This window comes from Periplaneta americana, chromosome 1 (assembly GCF_040183065.1).
Source record: "Periplaneta americana isolate PAMFEO1 chromosome 1, P.americana_PAMFEO1_priV1, whole genome shotgun sequence".
NCBI classification, from domain to species: Eukaryota; Metazoa; Arthropoda; class Insecta; order Blattodea; family Blattidae; genus Periplaneta; species Periplaneta americana.
Genome location: NC_091117.1, coordinates 209,723,279 through 209,743,858, shown reverse-complemented (window position 1 = coordinate 209,743,858; position 20,580 = coordinate 209,723,279). Strand labels below are relative to the sequence as shown.

Below are 20,580 nucleotides of genomic sequence, written 5' to 3'. Positions count from 1 at the left end.
AAGAAAACTGAGTACAGTCAGTTATTAATAGTGATGAGAAATACATGCAAATGCATATTTCTATCAGAGCTGCATATCTTAATGAGACTTAGTAATTACATGTTTCATGTTTAATTAAGATGGTTGTTTGTGCATATACCATATGTGCGTATTTTTTATGTTTATGTGTACTGCGTATGATTTAGAAGTCATGCTTCAAAAACTTGATGAGCAATACAGACAGTATGTTATGAATATTAATTTAATCAAAACAGAATATTTGGTTATTAATTCTGATGTTAAATATGAAATCACTCATTAAAAATGGACAACAAATTAAACAGGTCGGCTCTTTTAAATATTTAGGCGTCACAATATCTAAAAATGCCATTGATAAAACAGACATTAATAGACATGTAGAACAAACTATAAAAGTCTTAAGAGTATTAAATTCAGTATGGTGAGAATGAAAGTATCTTCCAAAAAAAAAAAAAAAAAACCATTCGATATGGCATTTGTTTCACCTGTTGCAGCCATTCCCCCACTGAGCATCACTGAAATTGATTCCCATATATTTTTCCCAATCTGTAATTCCCAGTGACAATTTTTCCCAAAGTGCAATTTCCCAAGACTAAAGTTCCCAATTCTTAAACTGGCCACTTTTCCCAAAAGTCATTTGCATTAGCATTCCCAAAAAATGCAAACAATATATAATTTTCTGAAATTGTTTACTTGGAAATGAAAGATGATCAGTTACAAACAGAAATTGTGGCCAATGGATCGTAGGTAATGCAGAGTTCGATTATCATCCTTGTACTGAAAAAGTTGTCACCAGCTAGTGTCATCTTATAACAGTTTGGGAATTCTCCTAAATCTTGTAAATTAATTGGTTCTGTAGGCAGTTCCCTTCTCCTAACACGGCATAAAGATTTCTTCAGATTTTCTCGATCTGTAGCTGGCTTAAAATTCCAGATTCAACTCTTAGAAGTTCTGTATGAAGGATTTGTACAGGAGGTATTTCTAGATGTTCAGTTACAATTCTTTTCATTCGTTGAGCCACCAATTCTGCATTGACCTTTTCTTGGTTTGGACCATGAGAATGAATACTTTCTTTCAGTATGATAATTTGTTCTCCAACCCCTTGTGTAATTGTAGTAGCTCTGCATTCCTCTCTTCGAGACCAATACCAGTAATCTTTGTCATTTTTCTGTCTCATCTATAGTATACTGTATATGTCCATTAAGTACTAATTTCTTTACTTGTGCAGGTGAAATTATAATCTGTGCCAAAATTATACTGGAATTTCGTATCACACTACATCTAAATAGCATTACCATGGATACTCACTACAATATGTACGTGGAAAAAATGGATAATTTAACAGTGGGAATATTAGATTGGGAAAATTGCCCTTGGTACAAATATTTTGGGAGAAATGGTCATTGGGATAATGCATAACTGTGATTATCAGATAAGGAAAAATGGTTTGGGAAAACTGTCCGGGAACAGCGAAGTCTCTGTATTCCCACCTGTAATGTGATAGATAAGTACATCATATATTATAGTCTACATAGTACAGCTGAACACCAGAATGATAATGGTGATAATGATGCCAAATAGATGATTAATTTATACGTAAAATGTCTTAGCAGTGGATGTAATATGCAATATTTTATTATTCATATTTTATATTATTTGTAATATGTTTATACTGTTTTCGCTGTAAGAAAAATCCTAATGTAAACATAAGCACGTTGCTGTCATACCCGTGATTGGCCCCCCAGTCGAAACACTCACATGATGCAGGAAAATATAGTTCGTATTTGGGAACCATAATCTTGTATTATTTGAAAATAAAAAATTGAATTCTAGTTAAATACAATGAAACATATAACTTCACTCATATGTAAAACATTATGTAAAAGAAGTTATTTTCATATTTTGTTATGTACTATGAACGCAGATGAATACCAACAGTAATACCGAGGTAGTCTGTTCTTGTAACAAGCTGGCATCACTTGAGCTCGTAGTTGTTCGCGTAAGCACATGGTACTGAAGTATGGCTTCTGCATCCTCGGTATGTGTGGTTATTAAATATAAGAGTGGAAACCCTCTCAAAAGCGGAGAAAAACAAATAGTCTTAAATGTGTATAATAAGTTAAGTGAGTTTTAATTACAGTAGGCTAATTATAAAGTAAATGTTTCCTAAGCAAACGCATGCATAGTTGTGAGGTTAGGCCTACTTGACGAGTAACAGGAAATGTTTAACATGAAACAGAATGTACAACAGTAGGCAGGAACATGTACTGAGAATCTATGGCGCCAAACAGCGGCCAATGAAGCCTCACTTCAGTCATGTGCTATTGTTTACATTAGGATTTTTCGTACAGCGAAAAGATTATAGTGTCATTGTGATTTCCCCATTAGATACTTAAACAGGTAGACTATTGGAGTTAAATATTTGTTAGAAACTATGAGATTTATGGTGGACAAAGTTGCTGTATAATAGATTTTCTCATAATGCTTCATTTCTTACCAGTCTTGTCCTATTTCTCCATTGTACCATCTCATCAGTCCTGAGTATCCTCTTAAAGTGTAATTATAAAAAGAATAAAAAGAAATAGTGGTAAAAATTAGGCGTGGTTCTTAGTCTGTTTGAGGTCCATATTATTTATAGTATTTGTAGGACAGAAATTTTAACATTCTGTTTCCTTCTAGAAAAAGAAAGCAAAGGAGAAACGTCATAGAGGGAAAGAAGAGAAACGTAGGAAGAAACGAGGAAAATCTCCACCGCCAGATTCTGAATCTGAAGAAAAAGGATCAGGTGTATGGCAGGTGGTTTGTTTCACTGAACAAGACTGGGACAAAGTCACTGAAAGTTTCAGAGACTCTACATCGAAGAATGAAAGAGCATTATTCCACACACTGGCAGAAGATTTTTTGCCTGAAATTCCACGTCTCTTTGCTGAAAAAGAACGTTTACAGAGGTAACTTATTCGAACATAGATTACAAGGCACACAAAATACATTCAGTGTGTTCACTTACGTAAGTAGTAGAGTAGGATTAATATATTATACACAGCTCTTTTTACTTCCATGAAGAAGTCAAGGCCTTTTTATAACGAAAATATACATTTTTATTTTGTGTGATCATTCTTTTGTCATCTTGCAAATATTTGTGCAGAAGAGCTTGGAATATTCTATTATATTAAATTATAACTGAATCAGCGATTGCAGAAACAGCACATGTATGTATGTATGTATGTATGTATTTATTTATTCACACTGCAATGGGTATATACCCGGTGACAGTGGTAACTAATTACACTCAATAATGACAATAATAAACGTATTAATTAAAAATACAATTAATAATAATATTAATAATTAATACTAACAATAATTTATAGTAATAATAATAATAATAATAACAGGGAATATCCTAAATTAATAAATCTAATTTGTATCTTAAACCTAAGTTCGAACTAAAACCCACGAGTATGATATGTTGATATCTGCATAAGTACCTTTCAACATTACACTCATTTCACTGTCAACTCACTCACTGCACTGGAACTACGACACATTTCACTGATTCTACCCTGATTTCACTAACACTTCAAAAATATTTCATTGTTCAAATACTTTGCACTGCCACTATAAACTATAAAGCTTCACTGACAGGAACACGTTTCACTTACACAACACACTTCACTGACACAACACACTTCACTGATACAACATAATTCTTCACTGATACAACACTTCAATAACAAAATATCATTTACACCCTTTAAATACCGTGTATAATTACAGTCTATTAGTAAAGTCCTTATGCCTATTTTTAAATACATTTTTGGTTGTTGGTAAAGCCTTTAGTAAGTCTGCAGGTAAAGCATTCCAGTCCCTGATAGTACGATTGAGAAAAGAAAACTTTCCAGTGTCCGTCCTCTGTCTTCTTTCCCTCAGCACATGTCAATACGCCACACATAGTAACATGTGCTGTTTCTGCAATCCCCGATTCAACTGGAAATCATTTCTTTATTAATTTCTGATATCGTTCTGCTAGACATTTTGTGTGTTATGTAATTGAAGAGTGACATGAACAGAGAATTTTCTTTTTGTGCTGTAGGCCTAATATTTGTTTTGCTATGTTTTCATTATATTTATCCATTAAAAATTATTATTACAGTTTGAAAAAATATCACTTTAATTCAGAGTTAAAACAGAAGGAGAGATGCAGACAGAATTTAGATCTTAATACTATGTACAGTTGCCCAAAGAAATATTGGGCTGTTGGATTATTCAAAGTCCTAGATATAAGATGCTGTGCATGATTAGAGATCTAGAGCACAGATTCACAAGATAATACGTAATTGAATTCTTTAAATTCACTCTGGTTTTATTTCGTCCCAAAACTCTCTTGAAAAACTGGAAAGAAAAATATTAATTTGTTTTAAATAATAGATAAATATTATAGGTAATTATTGTTATTAAATGTGAATCTAATGTGCTTTTATGAGTTTCGAAATTGTACAGGCAGCAGAGCAGTAAATGAAAGAAACTCTCGAAGTTTTATTTTGTTTGTAAAAAGGGAAATGAACTGACCAGAGGTGATTAGAGTTATTTTTACAGTGAAACCTCGATCTATCGTTTTTTAGGGGAACAGGGAATAAAAACGATAAATACCAAAAAACTATAATATTGGGAAACCATAAAAGTTACCATATTTAAGTGTATAATAGATACAACAGTGTTATGGACGCATCCCACTATTCCCTAGACAATTTAATTCTTTGGAACTACATACAGGTTTTATCATCAGGACAATTAGGTAAGACATGTTGGGCTCTTTACATCTGGCTTGTTTAGGTGACAGAATACATAATACTTTGCTATTGTTTATATAGGAAAATTACATAATTGCTGGTACCAAAAGAGACACTTAAGAGACATGAATTTGTAATACGAGGCGCATCCAGAAAGTAAGTTTCCCGATTTTTTCCCCTTGAAAGTAAACGTAATTAGCCGTGTCAATTGCACATGCGCAATAGATCTATGACGTATCAATCATATGCCAGTCGGAGAGGTCCCGCCTGGTGCCAGTAGCGTGGCAGCAGTGGTCCGAAATGGAAGCTCTTATTCCTTCTCCCTCCGCCTGCGAGGTTCGGTCGGTGATAAAGTTCTTTAATGTGCAAAGCATTGCGCCAATTGAAATTGATCGGCAGCTCTGTCAGGTCTATGGGCCGAACATGAGTAAGCAAATGGTGCTCGCTGGTGTAGGCAGTTTTCCGAAGGTCGTCAAAGTGTCCATGATGAAGAGAGCAGTGGGCGACCGTCCCTCATCAATGATGATCGTGTTGAGCTGGTGCGGCAGTACATCATGGAGAACCGTCGCTTCACATTTACGGAGCTGAGCAGCCATTTTCCGCAGATATCGCGACGAGTTCCTCGACAGGATCGTCACGGGCGATGAGACTTGGATTTCGCACGTCACTCCGGAAACCAAGCAGCAGTCAATGCATTGGCGGCATAGTGGATCTCCGGTCAGGACAAAATTCAAACAGACGCTGTCGGTACGGAAAGTGATGTGCACGGTGTTCTGGAACAGGAAGGGCATTCTGCACATTGACTTCCTTCCAAGAGGTGAAACAGTGAACGCTGACCGTTACTGTGAAACACTGCGAAAATTGCGACGTGCCATTCAAAACAAGAGGCGTGGAATGCTTACTGCAGGTGTTGTGCTCCTCCATGACAATGCTCGTCCACATACGGCTCGGCGCACAGCAACTGTTTTGACGGAATTTGGGTGGGAGTTGTTTGATCATCCACCCTACAGTCCTGATCTTGCTCCCAGCGATTTTCACGTTTCCTTGCACCTCAAGAAATTCCTGTCCTCCGGTGAGCGTTTTGGCAACGACGAAGAGCTGAAGACGTCTGTCACACGCTGGTTCCATTCACAGGTGGCAGAATTCTACGACAGAGGGATACAAAAGTGTCTCAATTCTGATGGTGGCTATGTTGAAAAATAGCTAAAACATTGCTGTACCTATTGCCAATAAATGTTTTCCTGAAAGTGTGTGTTCTTTTTTTTTTTTTTTAAATAGGAAAACTTACTTTCTGGATGCTCCTCGTATGTTGTTAACTAATGCTGAGTTCTTGGCAATAAAGCCATTAACTCTCTTGCTTTTCAAGGTAGGAGAGTGATGTAGCAAAAACTACAACCATTTTAATGTAGGCTTTTGTCATCCAGTCTTCTCTCAAAAAAATTGAAAGTTAAAATTTTTGAAACAGTTATATTACCGGTTGTTCTGTATGATTGTGAAACTTGGACTCTGACTTTGAGAGAGAAAGAGCGATTAAGGGTATTTGAGAATAAGGTATTTAGGAAAATATTTGGTGCTAAGAGAAAAGAAGTTACAGGAGAATGGAGAAAGTTACAAAACGTAGAACTGCACGCATTGCATTCTGACATAATTAGGAACATTAAATCCAGACGTTTGAGATGGGCAGGGCATGTAGCACATACGGGCGAATCCAGGAATGCATATAGAGTGTTAGTTGGGAGGCCGGAGGGAAAAAAACCTTTGGGGAGGCTGAGATGTAGATGAGAGGATAATATTGAAATGGATTTGAGGGAGGTGGAATATGATTGTAGAGACCGGATTAATCTTGCTCAGATAGGGACCAATGGCAGGCTTATGTGAGGGCGGCAATGAACTTGTGGGTTTCTTAAAAGTGATAAGTAAGACTATTACATCACCTACTCACAACACCCAAACTGTTTGAAAGACTACACCTGCTGTTGGTTAGCAGGTTCATAGGACATAGCCAGGAGGATTGTCAGACAGCTCCACCAACCATATCCCTCTTTACCACTTAGGGTTCGCTTATGCATGCCATGGCAGGTCAGCATGCTGAAATGGCATTTCCTCCATTTTTAATGGAACAGTTATACTGGTGTGACTCAGTGTCCAGGGCCTCACTTGTTAGAAACGTGTTGCACATATATAATATAAATGTACTTACTTACTTATGGCTTTTAAGGAACCCGTAGATTCATTGCCGTCCTCACATAAGCCCACCATCGGTCCCTATCCTGAGCAAGATTAATCCAGTCCCTACCATCATATCCCACCTCCCTCAAATCCATTTTAATGTTATCCTCCCACCTATGTCTCGGCCTCCCCAAAGGTCTTATTCCCTCCGGCCTCCCAACTAACACTCCATATGCATTTCTGGATTCACCCATACGTGCTACGTGCCCTGCCCGTCTCAACGTCTGGATTTAATGTTCCTAATTATATCAGGTGAAGAATACAATGCGTGCAGTTCTGCGTTGTGTAACTTTCTCCATTCTCCTGTAACTTCATCCCTCTTAGCCCCAAATATTTTCCTAAACACCTTATTCTCAAACACCGTTAATCTCTGTTCCTCTCTCAAAGTGAGAGTCCAAGTTTCACAACCATACAGAACAAGCGGTAATATAACTGTTGTCCACACCTGTGGAGTAACGGTCAGCGCGTCTGGCTGTGAAACCAGGTGGCCCGGGTTCGAATCCCGGTCGGGGCAAGTTACCTGGTTGAGGTTTTTTCCGGGGTTTTCCCTCAACCCAATACGAGCAAATGCTGGGTAACTTTCGGTGGTGGACCCCGGATTCATTTCACCGGCATTATCACCTTCATTTCATTCAGACGCTAAATAACCTAGATGTTGATACAGCGTTGTAAAATAACCCAATAAAATAAATAAAAATATAACTGTTTTATAAATTCTAACTTTCAGATTTATTGATAGCAGACTAGATGACAAAAGCTTCTCAACTGAATAATAACAGGCATTTCCTGTATTTATTCTGCGTTTAATTTCCTCCCGAGTGTCATTTATATTTGTTACTGTTGCTCCAAGATATTTGAATTTTTCCACCTCTTCGAAGGATAAATCTCCAATTTTTAAATTTCCATTTTGTACAATATTCTGGTCACGAGTCATAAGCATATACTTTTTCTTTTCGGGATTTACTTCCAAACCTATCGCTTTACTTGCTTCAAGCAGAATTTCCGTGTTTTCCCTAATCGTTTGTGAATTTTCTCCTAACATATTGACGTCATTTGCATAGACAAGAAGCTGATGTAACCCGTTCAATTCCAAACCCTCTGTGTTATCTTGAACTTTCCTAATGGCATATTCTAGATAATATAAATGTACAAAAAAAGAGAACTATAAATTATTTATTCTGGGTTAATAAAACTAATTTATGATGTTCTCTTTATTATTTATAGTTCTGGTTTATATACCTTTATGCTATAATTTATGTTCGTGTCTCTTCAGTGTCTCTTTTCACTCCAGCAATAAGTTTCCTTATACAGTATAAACAGTAGAGAAATATTATCTATGTGCAGTAGTCTGGAGTAGCCCAACAGAGTAGGTGGAGTAGCCCAACAGAGTAGGTGACACCTCTGGTCTTACCTATATGCCCTGATGAAGAAACTGTATATTGTGGAAAACCCAAAAGTATAATTCTGATTGATTCATCACGTTCATCATAAAAGCTTAAAAATTCGTGACATTTTATTTGTTTCTTTTTTTGTTTTATTTACATTTTTGTGCATCATTCCCCAGAGGTTAAAACTTGAATCTTGTTCAAATATGTTGTTGTTGTTTTCTAATGCCAGGCGTTTGACAATAAAGTCATTTGACCTCTTGCACTCCAATATTTTTCAAAGATATTATCATGACCAGCCACTGAAGCACAGATTTTGAGGTGTTCTGAATCCATTTCTTGGTTTGAGTTGCACAATGGACAGTTAGGGGACTGATATATTCCAATTGTATGCAGGTGTTTGGCCAACCAATCATGGCCTGTTGCCAATCTAAATGCAGCTACAGACGATTTTCGTGGTAAATCGGAAATTAACTGTGGATTTTGATGCAGAGAGTTCCATTTTTTCCCATGGGATTGTGTTATCAAATTTTGTTTGTTGAAGTCTAATGTAGATTTAATAAATCTTCATCATCATCATCATCATCATCCTTCACGAATTAGGCCTCTGTAGACCTGTTTCGGCCCATCTAGCAGTCTTCTTAAAGGTCTTCCTGGTCGACGATGTCCTCTAGGTTTATATTGCATCATAATTTTTGGGATTCTTGAATTTTCCATTCTTCTTACATGATCTAGCCAATTGAATTTATATCTGCTGATTTTTTCTTCTACTGACTCTACTTCTAATTGTTCTAAAATTTCTTCATTCCTTTTTCGGTCTAAAAGAGTATATCCTGCTGTCCTCTTCAAAAATTTCATTTCCATTGCTTTGATTCTGTTCATGTCTTTTTTCTTTAATGACCAAATCTCACTTCCGTATAAAAGGGTGGGTAATGCTAGTGTATTATATATTTTTATTCTTGTAGATTTTTGTACTAATTTAGCTTTTAATGCATTGTTTATTATTCCTAGAATTTGTGTAAATTTGGTAAGTTTCTTGTTCACATCTTTTTCATTTTGATAAGATATTTTACAACCCAGATAATTGAAATTTTGCACTTGTTCGAGGCATTGGTTATTGTGTATTATGTTACTTCTGACTGGGTCTTGTCCTAAAAATGCCATTACTTTTGATTTTTGTGCTGAAATTTCCATCCCAAAATCTTTTAATATTTTATTTAATGTATACAATCCTCTTTGTAAATTATCCTCTGAATTGGAAATTATGACTTGATCATCAGCATAGAGTAATAAATCTTTTCACAGAGTAATACGTAGATTTAGTAACAGGTCTGTAAGTAGCAGTGCTGCCCTTCTTTGCTAAAGCATCCGCATTCTCGTTTCCCAGGATTCCACAATGGGATGGTATCCATTGGAATACAATTCTTTTATTGAGTGATATTAATTGAGAGAGCATTTTAGTTTTGTTCAAATATTATAAATGTAATTTATGTTCAATTTGTTTTTTTTTGTCTTGGCCGCATAAATTAATAATGTTCTTTAACTACTTTAGAAAGAGAATGTTGGAGTACCAGCCTCGCAGACAGTCAAGTCGTTTGGAAAAACTCAAACAGCAAAAAGAGGAAGAGGAGAAAATGTTACAAAGAGAGGAGGAAGAACGATTACGACAAGAGAGAGAGAAGAAAGAAAGGTAATAGCTGTGCACATATTTCGTTAAATGAACAGTATTTAGAATAACAAGGCGAAAATAGCTTGTCATTATTTTGCTGTGGTTTTGAAATAATTTTTTTTTTTTTTTAATTTTTTACGGTACAATATTCTCCCCATGTAGACAGCGTGTAGATTAGATGCATTTATACATTTGCAAAAAGTAACTATTTCACTTGTTAGTCTGTCTCTTTGTTACTTTGTCAGTCCATCTTTTCATCTTCATCAAATTACTGACTTTCCAGTATATGTTCTTTAAAGGTGAAGGTAAAGGTGTTCTTCATAATGCCATAGATGTGCATAGCAGTAGAGTTCCTTGCTTTCACGACGTCAGTATTAAGGTAAGCGTTCACTACATCGTATCACGCTCCTTGTACGAATCGCACGCAACAAATATTTTAAGTGCAGTGCGTTCAATGTAACGGCTCCACCTCATCGGATTCCCCTATCAGCTGTTTGAAACATGACGTCATACGATATTGACATTGCTGAAAGCAGAGGAGTTGAGGTTAGGTCTATTAATTACGTCTGTTAGCGAATAAGAATTTGTAATTGCTTCATGCATCTTAATTGAAGAGGAAGAAACGAAAGAAATATTGGTTACATAATATATTTGCAAGGAACGACTTGATTACTTTAATGGGAACGCCTCGAATTATATAATTCTTCGCAATTTTCTACACGCGAAATAAGTTTTCCGTCTGCCATTTTGGCGCGACACTGAACATGGCACAACATAATAGTAACAGTTGACCAATTAAAATTGATTTATTAAAGAAAGCCATGATCGTACGCATCGGAAAAGTTGCCCATCCGAGAAACATGGACGGATTTGCCGGTAGGCGATGCGTCCGATACGATGTAGTGAATGCGGTTACATAACAATTACAGCAAAGATAGTCTTTTTCCGATCCGTGCAATTCGTCCAATCCATGCGATACGATGTAGTGAACGCTTACCTTTAGAATAAGTGGTGTAGTAAGCACCATGCACCGACTGCCTTTTTATCTCTGGGGAAGACTTACTACTCAATTGAACAAGAGTCCAAGAGGATTCCAGGGTTGTTCTGAAAATTTGGGAGTGAGAAAATCCTGCTGCCATCCAGGATTGAGCTCAGGAGATTTTTGTGAAGGCATATTAATTTTAGAGTTTCCTGTAGTTCAGTCAGTTCGTGAAATACTGTATAATGACAATTAATGCAGAAAATATTTCGTGCACTAGCTGTATGTACATAATTTATTATATTGATAAGGTCTCATGTTACACAGCATGATAGATATTACTAGTATCCAACTAGTATGCAACTGTTTTAATAAAAATGAAACTGATTCAACAAAGCCTCTTAACTAGTAACCTAGATCATATACAGTATATTACTTCGTTACTTCTAATCTTCATATACTTCTAATCGTGTAATAGTCAATTATGTCCCACTCAAGTTTTGATTTTCTCTAGATAAATCAAAACCTCTAGTGAGATTACTGTTGATAAATTTCCGGGCACAAAGTGTTAACAATGGAAATAATTCTAGTGTTTTTCTTTTGGCATAGGTTACAACAACAAGAAATGGTTAAGGAGAGTCGAGCAAACAGAGCACTGATGCGTTCATTGTCCCGCACAAACTCAGAATGTGGCAGCACAGGAAGCATCCCTGACTCCCTAACTGACAATAGATCCAACCGTTCAAGCACATTCGTAGGTCGTCAAACCAACAATTCACTCTCTTCTGCTACTGGTCAGATAGTGATCCAGGGATTGAGGCGGAAACTTCGCAGCTCACAGGTGTAAGTACAACACATTCCCATGATCTTTCTTTATTTCTAATTTGCAGATGTTAGATATTTTCATACTTTAAGAGCAGAAAATATTTTTACTTGTTGAACTGTTTACTTCTCGGACACAAAATTAAGTGAACTTGTGACTCGTACTTGTAAATATGCTTTCCTTATACAGTAGTCCATTTGGAAAGATGTGAAGCTTACTTTTCGATAATATCCAGTATTTCAGTTTGCTCATTACAAGCTCATTAGAAGCCACCAGCGTGGCTCGGTCGGTTAAGGCACTTGCCTGCCGGTCTGAAGTTGTGCAGGTTCGATCCCCACTTGGGCTGAGTGCCTGGTTGGGTTTTTTCCAAGGTTTTCCCCAACTGTAATGTGAATGCCAGGTAATCTATTTTGAATTCTCGGTCTCATCTCGCCAAATACCATCTCGCTATCACCAATCTCATCTACGCTAAATAACCTAGTAGTTGATACAGCGTCGTTAAATAACCAACTAAAAAAAAAAAAAAAAAAAAAGGAAAAAACAAGATCATTAAAAGCTAAATGACATTATAGACTGAAATTAAAATTTGCTGGTATTATGTAAATATTATGTACATGAAGTTATTCACTTTCTGTTAAACAGTTATTTTACGAAAATTATTTTTAAATTGTTGTTGTTGTTTTCTAATGCCAGGCGTTTGACAATAAAGTCATTTGACCTCTTGCACTCCAATATTTTTCAAAGATATTATCATGGCCAGCCACTGAAGCACAGATTTTGAGGTGTTCCGAATCCATTTCTTGGTTTGAGTTGCACAATGGGCAGTTAGGGGACTGATATATTCCAATTCTATGCAGGTGTTTAGCCAAACAATCATAGCCTGTTACCAATCTAAATGCAGCTACAGACGATTTTCGTGGTAAATCGGGAATTAACGGTGGATTTTGATGCAGAGAGTTCCATTTTTTCCCTTGTGATTGTGTTATCAAATTTTGTTCGTTGAAGTCTAAGTATATAGATTTAATAAATCTCTTCACAGAGTAATACGTAGATTTAGTAACAGGTCTGTAAGTAGCAGTGCTGCCCTTCTTTGCTAAAGCATCCGCATTCTCGTTTCCCAGGATTCCACAATGGGATGGTATCCATTGGAATACAATTCTTTTATTGAGTGATATTAATTGAGAGAGCATTTTAGTTATTTCTGCTGTTTGAGATGAAGGTGTGTGTTTAGAGACGATTGATAGAATAGCTGCTTTGGAGTCTGACAATATAACTGCATTCCTAAATTTATTGATGTGGCATAGAAGATTCCTGAGACATTCACTTGTTGCAATGATTTCACCATCAAAACTTGTTGTTCCATATCCAAGTGATCTATAAAGTGAGAAGAGACAACACGTAACACCTGCACCGGCACCTTGTTCTCTGGAGATCAAGGATCCATCGGTGTATAAATGAAGCCAGTTTTGTGGAGGGTACCTAATATTAATTGTCTCCAAAGACAATTGTTTCAGTATTTCAGTGTTTACTTCTGATTTTAATATTTCTTCTGTTAAATTTAGATTATATTCTATATTTAATAGAGTTAAAGGGTTTGGTTTAATTTGTAAGTTTTCTTTTAAATTCGGGATATTGATTTTCTGTTTTAATTCTTGAACAATGGATATGAAACTTTTTTGAGTTTTCAATCTACAGAGAGGGCTGTATGAATGCCAATTGTTTCCTGGTAATCTGATAAGTTTTTCATATTGAATCAGTGCTTTTTCTTCTATTGTCATTTTGATGCTGTTAATATTAGTGAGGAATCTCATAGAATCTATTGGAGTTGTTTTGATTCCACCAGTAATGAGTCTGAGAGCTTGGTTTTGAACATATTCTATGTCGTTTATGAAAGGTGAAGTTATTAAAATTTCTCCGCAGTATGTCAGCACTGGCTGTATAAACATTTTGTATGTAGTGTTCAAAGTATTCCTAGAGCATCCCCATTTCTTTCCTACTAGTCTTTTTAGAAGGGAGAATCTTTTACGAGCTTTTTCAGAAATGTATTTCAAATGGTTGCTCCATGTTAACTTACTATTTTTAAATTGTGTATATGTTGGAGGAAAATCAGTTGATAAGCTACAGTAATAAAACATCTCTGCCACCTGAATAAGTGTGTGTGCTGAAATTTATTGAAAACAGCACGTATGACATTTCTTCATCTTCTAAAAAATCTTTGAATAATACATTTTTTATTTCTAAATAAATTTGTTCCTTGAAGTATGTTTTCGTAGTTAACAAATTATTCATCCGAAATAAACTTTTTTGTAAAGATAAATCCATTCTGTTTTATTCATACCTTCAAAAGGAATTAAAACATAAAAGTAGACTATGTCTGTATAGGTTTATATTATTTTTGTCTCTTTTTAATATTGTGTTAGATAATGTAACTTTTTTTTTGTGTGAAAAATACACTAAATATTTCATGTTTGTACCTTGTGTTTAACTGAAAACCACCATATAGTTAAGGAGAAATACATGTATACAGGAAGATTTGGAGTCAGATAAATGAATAGACAGATTAGTAGAGCCGGGATGTTTGGCAAAATGCCTTTTTTACTGGGTGTAAGTAAATCTTATTTTCATAGATACATGTAAATGTGATTTGGGGTAAATCAAAGTGATAGGGCCAATATTTTTTTGTCTTTTTAAGATGATTCTTATTATAGTGAAATGCCGCTATTACGAATGTTGCAATTACGAATTTTTCAGAATAACAAAATAATTTTTTAGTCTCAACCATTTTACTGTTAATTTACACATTAAAAATGTTCAGTTTAAAGAACGCATAAGTAACGAACTATTCAGTTAACGTAATAATAATTCATTCCGCTACAAAAAATGTTATTTTAACGAAATTAGGCCTAATAACCAGTTAAAAATACTTAATTACTTACAAATGGCTTTTAAAGAACCCACAGGTTCATTGCCGCCCTCACATAAGCCCGTCATCGGTCCCTATCCCGTGCAAGATTAATCAATCTCTATCATCATATCTCACCTCCCTCAAATCCATTTTAATGTTATTCTCCCATCTATGTCTCTGCCTCCCCAAAGGGCTTTTTCCCTCCGGTCTGCCATCTAACACTCTATATGCATTTCTGGATTTGCCCATATGTGCTTCTGTGTTGTGTAACTTTCTCCATTCTCCTATAACTTCATTCCTCTTAGTCCCGAATATTTTCCTAAGAACCTTATTGTCAGACACCCTTAATCTCTGTTCCTCTCTCAAAATGAGGGTCATAAAACTTGTTCATCTTAAAATTGTAATCCCTGATCAGAAAGCAGTTCTTCATGTAATACTCATACATTAAAAATATATAAGCTTCACATCTTACCAAATTCTGTAGTATAGCTTTGGTAATTTGTTTGAGATATTTCAGTTTATAGGGATGTTCCTAATGCTGAAGATTTCTAGTTATTGAATATTGTCATGTTATTAGCAGTTAATTTTAATAAGCTTGCATTAAGGGTTTAGGTACAGCTTAAACGAGTAAAATTTTGGAAATATTCAACATTTTTTTCCTCCATTACTGTATCTTGTACAATAATGAAAATTGGTATGTGTAAAACACCGTCTTTCTGTTATACGATAAAAATATTTTTACTATTAAAAAAATTATATATATATATATATATTTTAATTCTTGACAGTTCACTATGCAGTGATGAAGCTTTTCCCTCATAACTCAAAAAGTATCCAACATTCTGTGATGACATTTTTTGTGTATATTTATGCATGTCATATCTACAATATAATAGAAAATCACTTCTCTACCTTTGATAGATTGTCTGATAAAAAATAAATTCATTTTAAAAAATGGTCAAATATCAGTATTTTCTTCTAACACAAAATAAAAAAGATATTATTTATTAAGGAATGAAGTTGAAAGAGCATGATATTGTAAACATGAGTTTCAGCAATAAAATAAAAGAGAGAGAACATGAAAAAGTTAACAAGTTTATGAGTAATGAGGGAAATGCTTCATCACTGCACAGTGAACTGTCATGAATTTTGAAATATATATATAATTTTTTTTTAATCCTAAAAATATTTTTTCGTATAGCAGAAAGACAGTGTTTTACACATAACAATTTTCATTATTGTACAAGATACAGTAATGGAGGAAAAAAATGTCGAATATTTCCAAAAATTTTGCTGCTGTAAGCTGTACCTAACCCCTTAATGAGACTCATATTTTATCAAAGGCTCGAATTCACTGTGACACTACAACGGATATTATCAGACTTACAAGAATTGGCTTCTTGATTTTTTATGATAGCACTGTACCAATTACTTGCCAAGTTTAATTTTGTTTCATGTTAATTAGAATACTCATATATGAAGTTTCTTTAAGATGTGTTTGATGTATATTTCCGACATGTCTTTTTGTGTAGAATTGTATTAATCAGTATTATTTTGATCATTATCAAAGGATACAGTATAGTCAATAAGGGACATTATTTTGTTTTATTTAATCTAAACTTTGTGATTTATATGCTCTGTACAGTTATCTGCACTAATATCATACGGTAAATGTAATTTTTATTAGTTGCAAATAAGCCTTCGAAGAGTAAGAATTGATTTATGTAGCCTTTTTGTAAAGGTAAGAAAATGTCAACATCTCATTCTTATGGCACAGTATTAGTGTGAACTTCTCTTTCATACTATTGTGATAAAATGCATTCTAGATACATAAGTTTGAATTTGGTGCTGCTGTTAGTGAATATTTTTATTTTATTATTTTTAGTGTTAGATGTTTGATATTTACTAGTCTTCCTGATCTGTCAACTTTCAAGCCCCTGGGCCTTGCCTCTTGGGAAATACGAAAATGAAAAGTCAATGGAAAGAAATTATTTGTAATTTCTTTTATTTTTATGGTAGCTGGATTTTATTGTTTAACATATTTAATGGCTTCATAATAAGAATATTTTTGAAATTTTCTCTATTTATATTTTATCTTTGTGACTGCCAAGATATGCTAAAAGAACTTGCAGCAAACAAAACAGTTTCTCTGCAGTGGATACCTACTCAGGGAGCTGGCTCCCACTAACCTACTCAAAACCAATGTTATTCCAGTCTTTGAAAATAGCTGTAAAAGAGCAATTCAAGACACAACATCTGCAAGACCTAGCCTCAAGAACATCAGAGAAGCACTGGAGATAGTCAATTCTGAAAATACCAATTCAGCCAAGAAAAAGTGCAGTCATACTCTTTCGTCTAGCAACAGGGCATGTCTATAAAATTGCTGCTTAATGTTTGTTCACTTGTTGTTTTCTTTGAAGATTGATGATTCTATAATCATTTTATCAGCCATTAGATAAATAAATAAATATTTTATACATCGTGATTACACAACTTTTAATACTGTATCACTTCGGAATATGTATGATAAGAACTTTTGTGTATTAAATTTTAACGTACCTTGTTAACATGTTGCGACCTATTTTCGGTCATCTTCGGAACTGGTTGTTGTTGGTCTTGGCGCCTCTTGTTTCCTGTGTGGGTGTGCTCGTAGTGTAGAGTCAAAGAGTGTGTGTGTTTTGAAATTGAGTTGAGAACAATATGAAATATACAGACACACGAAAACATACCCCAACGATATTCTCAACACACAACTCAGTTTCAAAACACATACACTCTTTGACTCTACACTACGAGCACACCCACACAGGAAACAAGAGGCGCCAAGACCAACAACGACCAGTTCCGAAGATGACCGAAAATAGGTCGAAACATGTTAACAAGGTACATTAAAATTTAACACAAAGTTCTTATCATACATATTCCGAAATATTTTATCTTTTTAAGGCATACAGAATTCTATTAATGCTGAGAAAAATCTAGTGTGCATACATTATAGCAGGCCTTTCCAACACAGCGTTTGAGGGCTAGGGCACCTGGATGCTGCCCTGAGTCTGCCCAGGGCGGACCCCCACTCCTCTCTGTCGCTGAGGCTGTGGTGGTGTATGAATGCATGCGATCATCTACTCTTCCCCTCGACAGTTCGATTATATTCTTGAGGCATTGCTGGATTATGTGTTTCATCATTCATTCATCCATCCATCCATCCGTATGGTTTACTATCATTTGTGCTTAACTGTTTCTGAATAAGAATGAAGAGAAGTACGTCGACAGTTGGTTCAGGATTTAACTCCTCTTGGGAGGGCTTGTATCTTGTCTAATCTGACGACAACAATGTTCAATGTTTAATATGCCATATCAATGTACGGGCAAAAATATATAACATTAAGCGTCACTTTGAAGTTAAACATTGTGATACCCACGCTCATATTATCGGTGAAGAGAGGAAGGCATTAATAACGAAAGTAAAGGCCGAAATGCGGTCTTCTTATGACGAGGTAAATATCATTTCAACTAATTAAAGAGCCTACTCTAAAGGCAATATAATTAAATTAATAGTTGTAGTAAGTTTATTTTGAATAGTTGTCAACAATGTATGAGAAATATTATAAAAACATTGGTTAAACTGTTAAAGGATTTTCTGTCCGTTTAACTATATATGTATTTTTTGTATAGTGACAATGTCAATAAGAATTCATTTTTCCCCTTTCTTTCGCAGCACATTGAGTGAGCCAAGTTCCGAAAGAGTTGTCCATGCAAGCTATATTGTTGCCCTAAATATCGTCAAAAGTAGGTGGCCTTTTACGGATGGAATGTTTGTTAAGGAGTGAGTGCATGATTTCAACTTCAGAGATATTGTGTCCTGCCCTGGTGACATTATTTGAGTGAATTAGTCTCTCCACAAACAATCTCCCGCTGTGTGCAGGAACTTGGTAATAGTACATTATGGAATGAGCCTATAATGGTAGTAATTAAGACGCGAGTATGTTTATGAAACGAGTGCAAGCGAGTTTCATAATTTTCATGCAAGCGTCTTAATTACCATTATAGGCAAGTTTCATACGACTTTTTATGCTCGACCATATTTCTGACTTGAAATTATTCATAAGTATTCATGTTATTCTTATCTGACTGGAGAGCGGAACTGACCTTGTGCAATATCTCATAAATTGTGAGATGTGCACAGACACGAAAGTATTGATTTTTTCCTAGAAACAAATGTCATTGACCTTGATATAATCTAGAGAGTAAAATAAAGATTAATCTTGATATAACCTTGAAATTGATTTAGACATTGAAAAACGAGATGACAAATTGAATTTATTTTAATATTATTTACAATTAACGCTAATTATTAGAGTAACAGAACATACCTTCTACGACAGTATTGGATTTCCAGCCTCCGTGACGTTTCGCTAGTTGTCTTTCAATTGCATATCCGATACTTGCGCTTGCATATTGCTACAATGGTGTTTTCTGATTGGTGGAACACCTGAACTTTAATGAATAGGTAAACTTTAATGAGGTCCATTAAAGGGCTGCTACCAGGTGTATAATTACTACATTTCAGCATGGTCGAGCATAAACATTTTTATGACATCCTTTTCTGTAAATGTTGAGCAGGCTTCAGTCAAATTCCAAAGAGAACTGATAAGGCTTCAATGTTACACAATTTTGAAAGATAGATATTAAAATATTCCAGGCGGCCTGGCCTCTCTCTCAGCGATCAGTATTAAGTCTCTTTCCCACTCACTCACTGTCTCTCTCCGGAGCTTGGCATGGCTCATTCGAACCCAGGGCTGCCATGCGGCATCCTGGTGGCTGCCCACTTGGAATGGTCTGCATTATAGTACAGTTTGGATTGGTTACAACTTTACTTAAGGCACATATACATATAATGAACGTCAAGTATTCGTTTTTCCCAAGAGGGGCTGAAAGTTGATAGATCAGGAAGATTGGTAAAGTACACAATGACAATAATGAAACAGTTTCGGAAACTGACATCTTGTACAGTTACACAGTCCTCACATATGGGCTATGTTATTCATCACTATGTAGATCAGAGTCGACCATCAGTGATGAAAGATGTGTTTGAGTCAGCACATAGCATTTTTAGCTAAGCAGCTCATTTCCAAAAGTGCTCCATAAAAGAAGTAAACTGAAGTTGCTGAAGGCTTCAGTTGTGGCACTCATTGTTCAATGTTTGAAAATAAAAATAACATGATCTGTGTCAAGATTGTTACATTTTGAAGAAGAAAAAGAAAAACTAAAATTCCTGTACTCTTTCGTTATGTAAGTTATATGTGAAATATCGTGATATAGCAAAAATATATTTTGAGAAATTAACTGAATTATGCTTTTTCAGCATCTTTGATACAGAAAAATTAGCGTTTGATATCCTTTTTCTTGTAAATTACTGTATTCAGCATTTTTTTATGTCATTCAATTCTTGTGAATGAATTAGCCTGGGAAATGTGCTTATTTTGATTTTATTGGGTTATTTTACGACGCTGTATCAACATCTAGGTTATTTAGCGTCTGAATGATATGAAGGTGATAATGCCGGAGAAATGAGTCCAGGGTCCAGCACCGAAAGTTACCCAGCATTTGCTCGTATTGGGTTGAGGGAAAACCCCAGAAAAAACCTCAACCAGGTAACTTGCCCCGACCGGGATTCGAACCCAGGCCACCTGGTGTCACAGCCAGACACGCTGACTGTTACTCCACAGGTGTGGACTAAAATGTGATTATAAAACAGCAAAATGTTTGTTGATTGTTAACA

At 35.4% G+C, this 20,580-nt stretch overlaps 1 protein-coding gene across 1 annotated transcript in view; it reads left to right on the top strand.

Annotated features, from left to right (window-relative positions):
• Window positions 1-20,580, top strand: part of LOC138707242 (protein split ends-like) — a 99,099-nt gene that overhangs the window by 19,018 nt on the left and 59,501 nt on the right. The window contains exons 6-8 of the mRNA XM_069836594.1: window positions 2,698-2,966; window positions 9,975-10,112; window positions 11,680-11,913. Coding sequence (XP_069692695.1) covers window positions 2,698-2,966; window positions 9,975-10,112; window positions 11,680-11,913 — 641 coding nt within the window. The remainder of the gene's footprint in view (window positions 1-2,697; window positions 2,967-9,974; window positions 10,113-11,679; window positions 11,914-20,580) is intronic.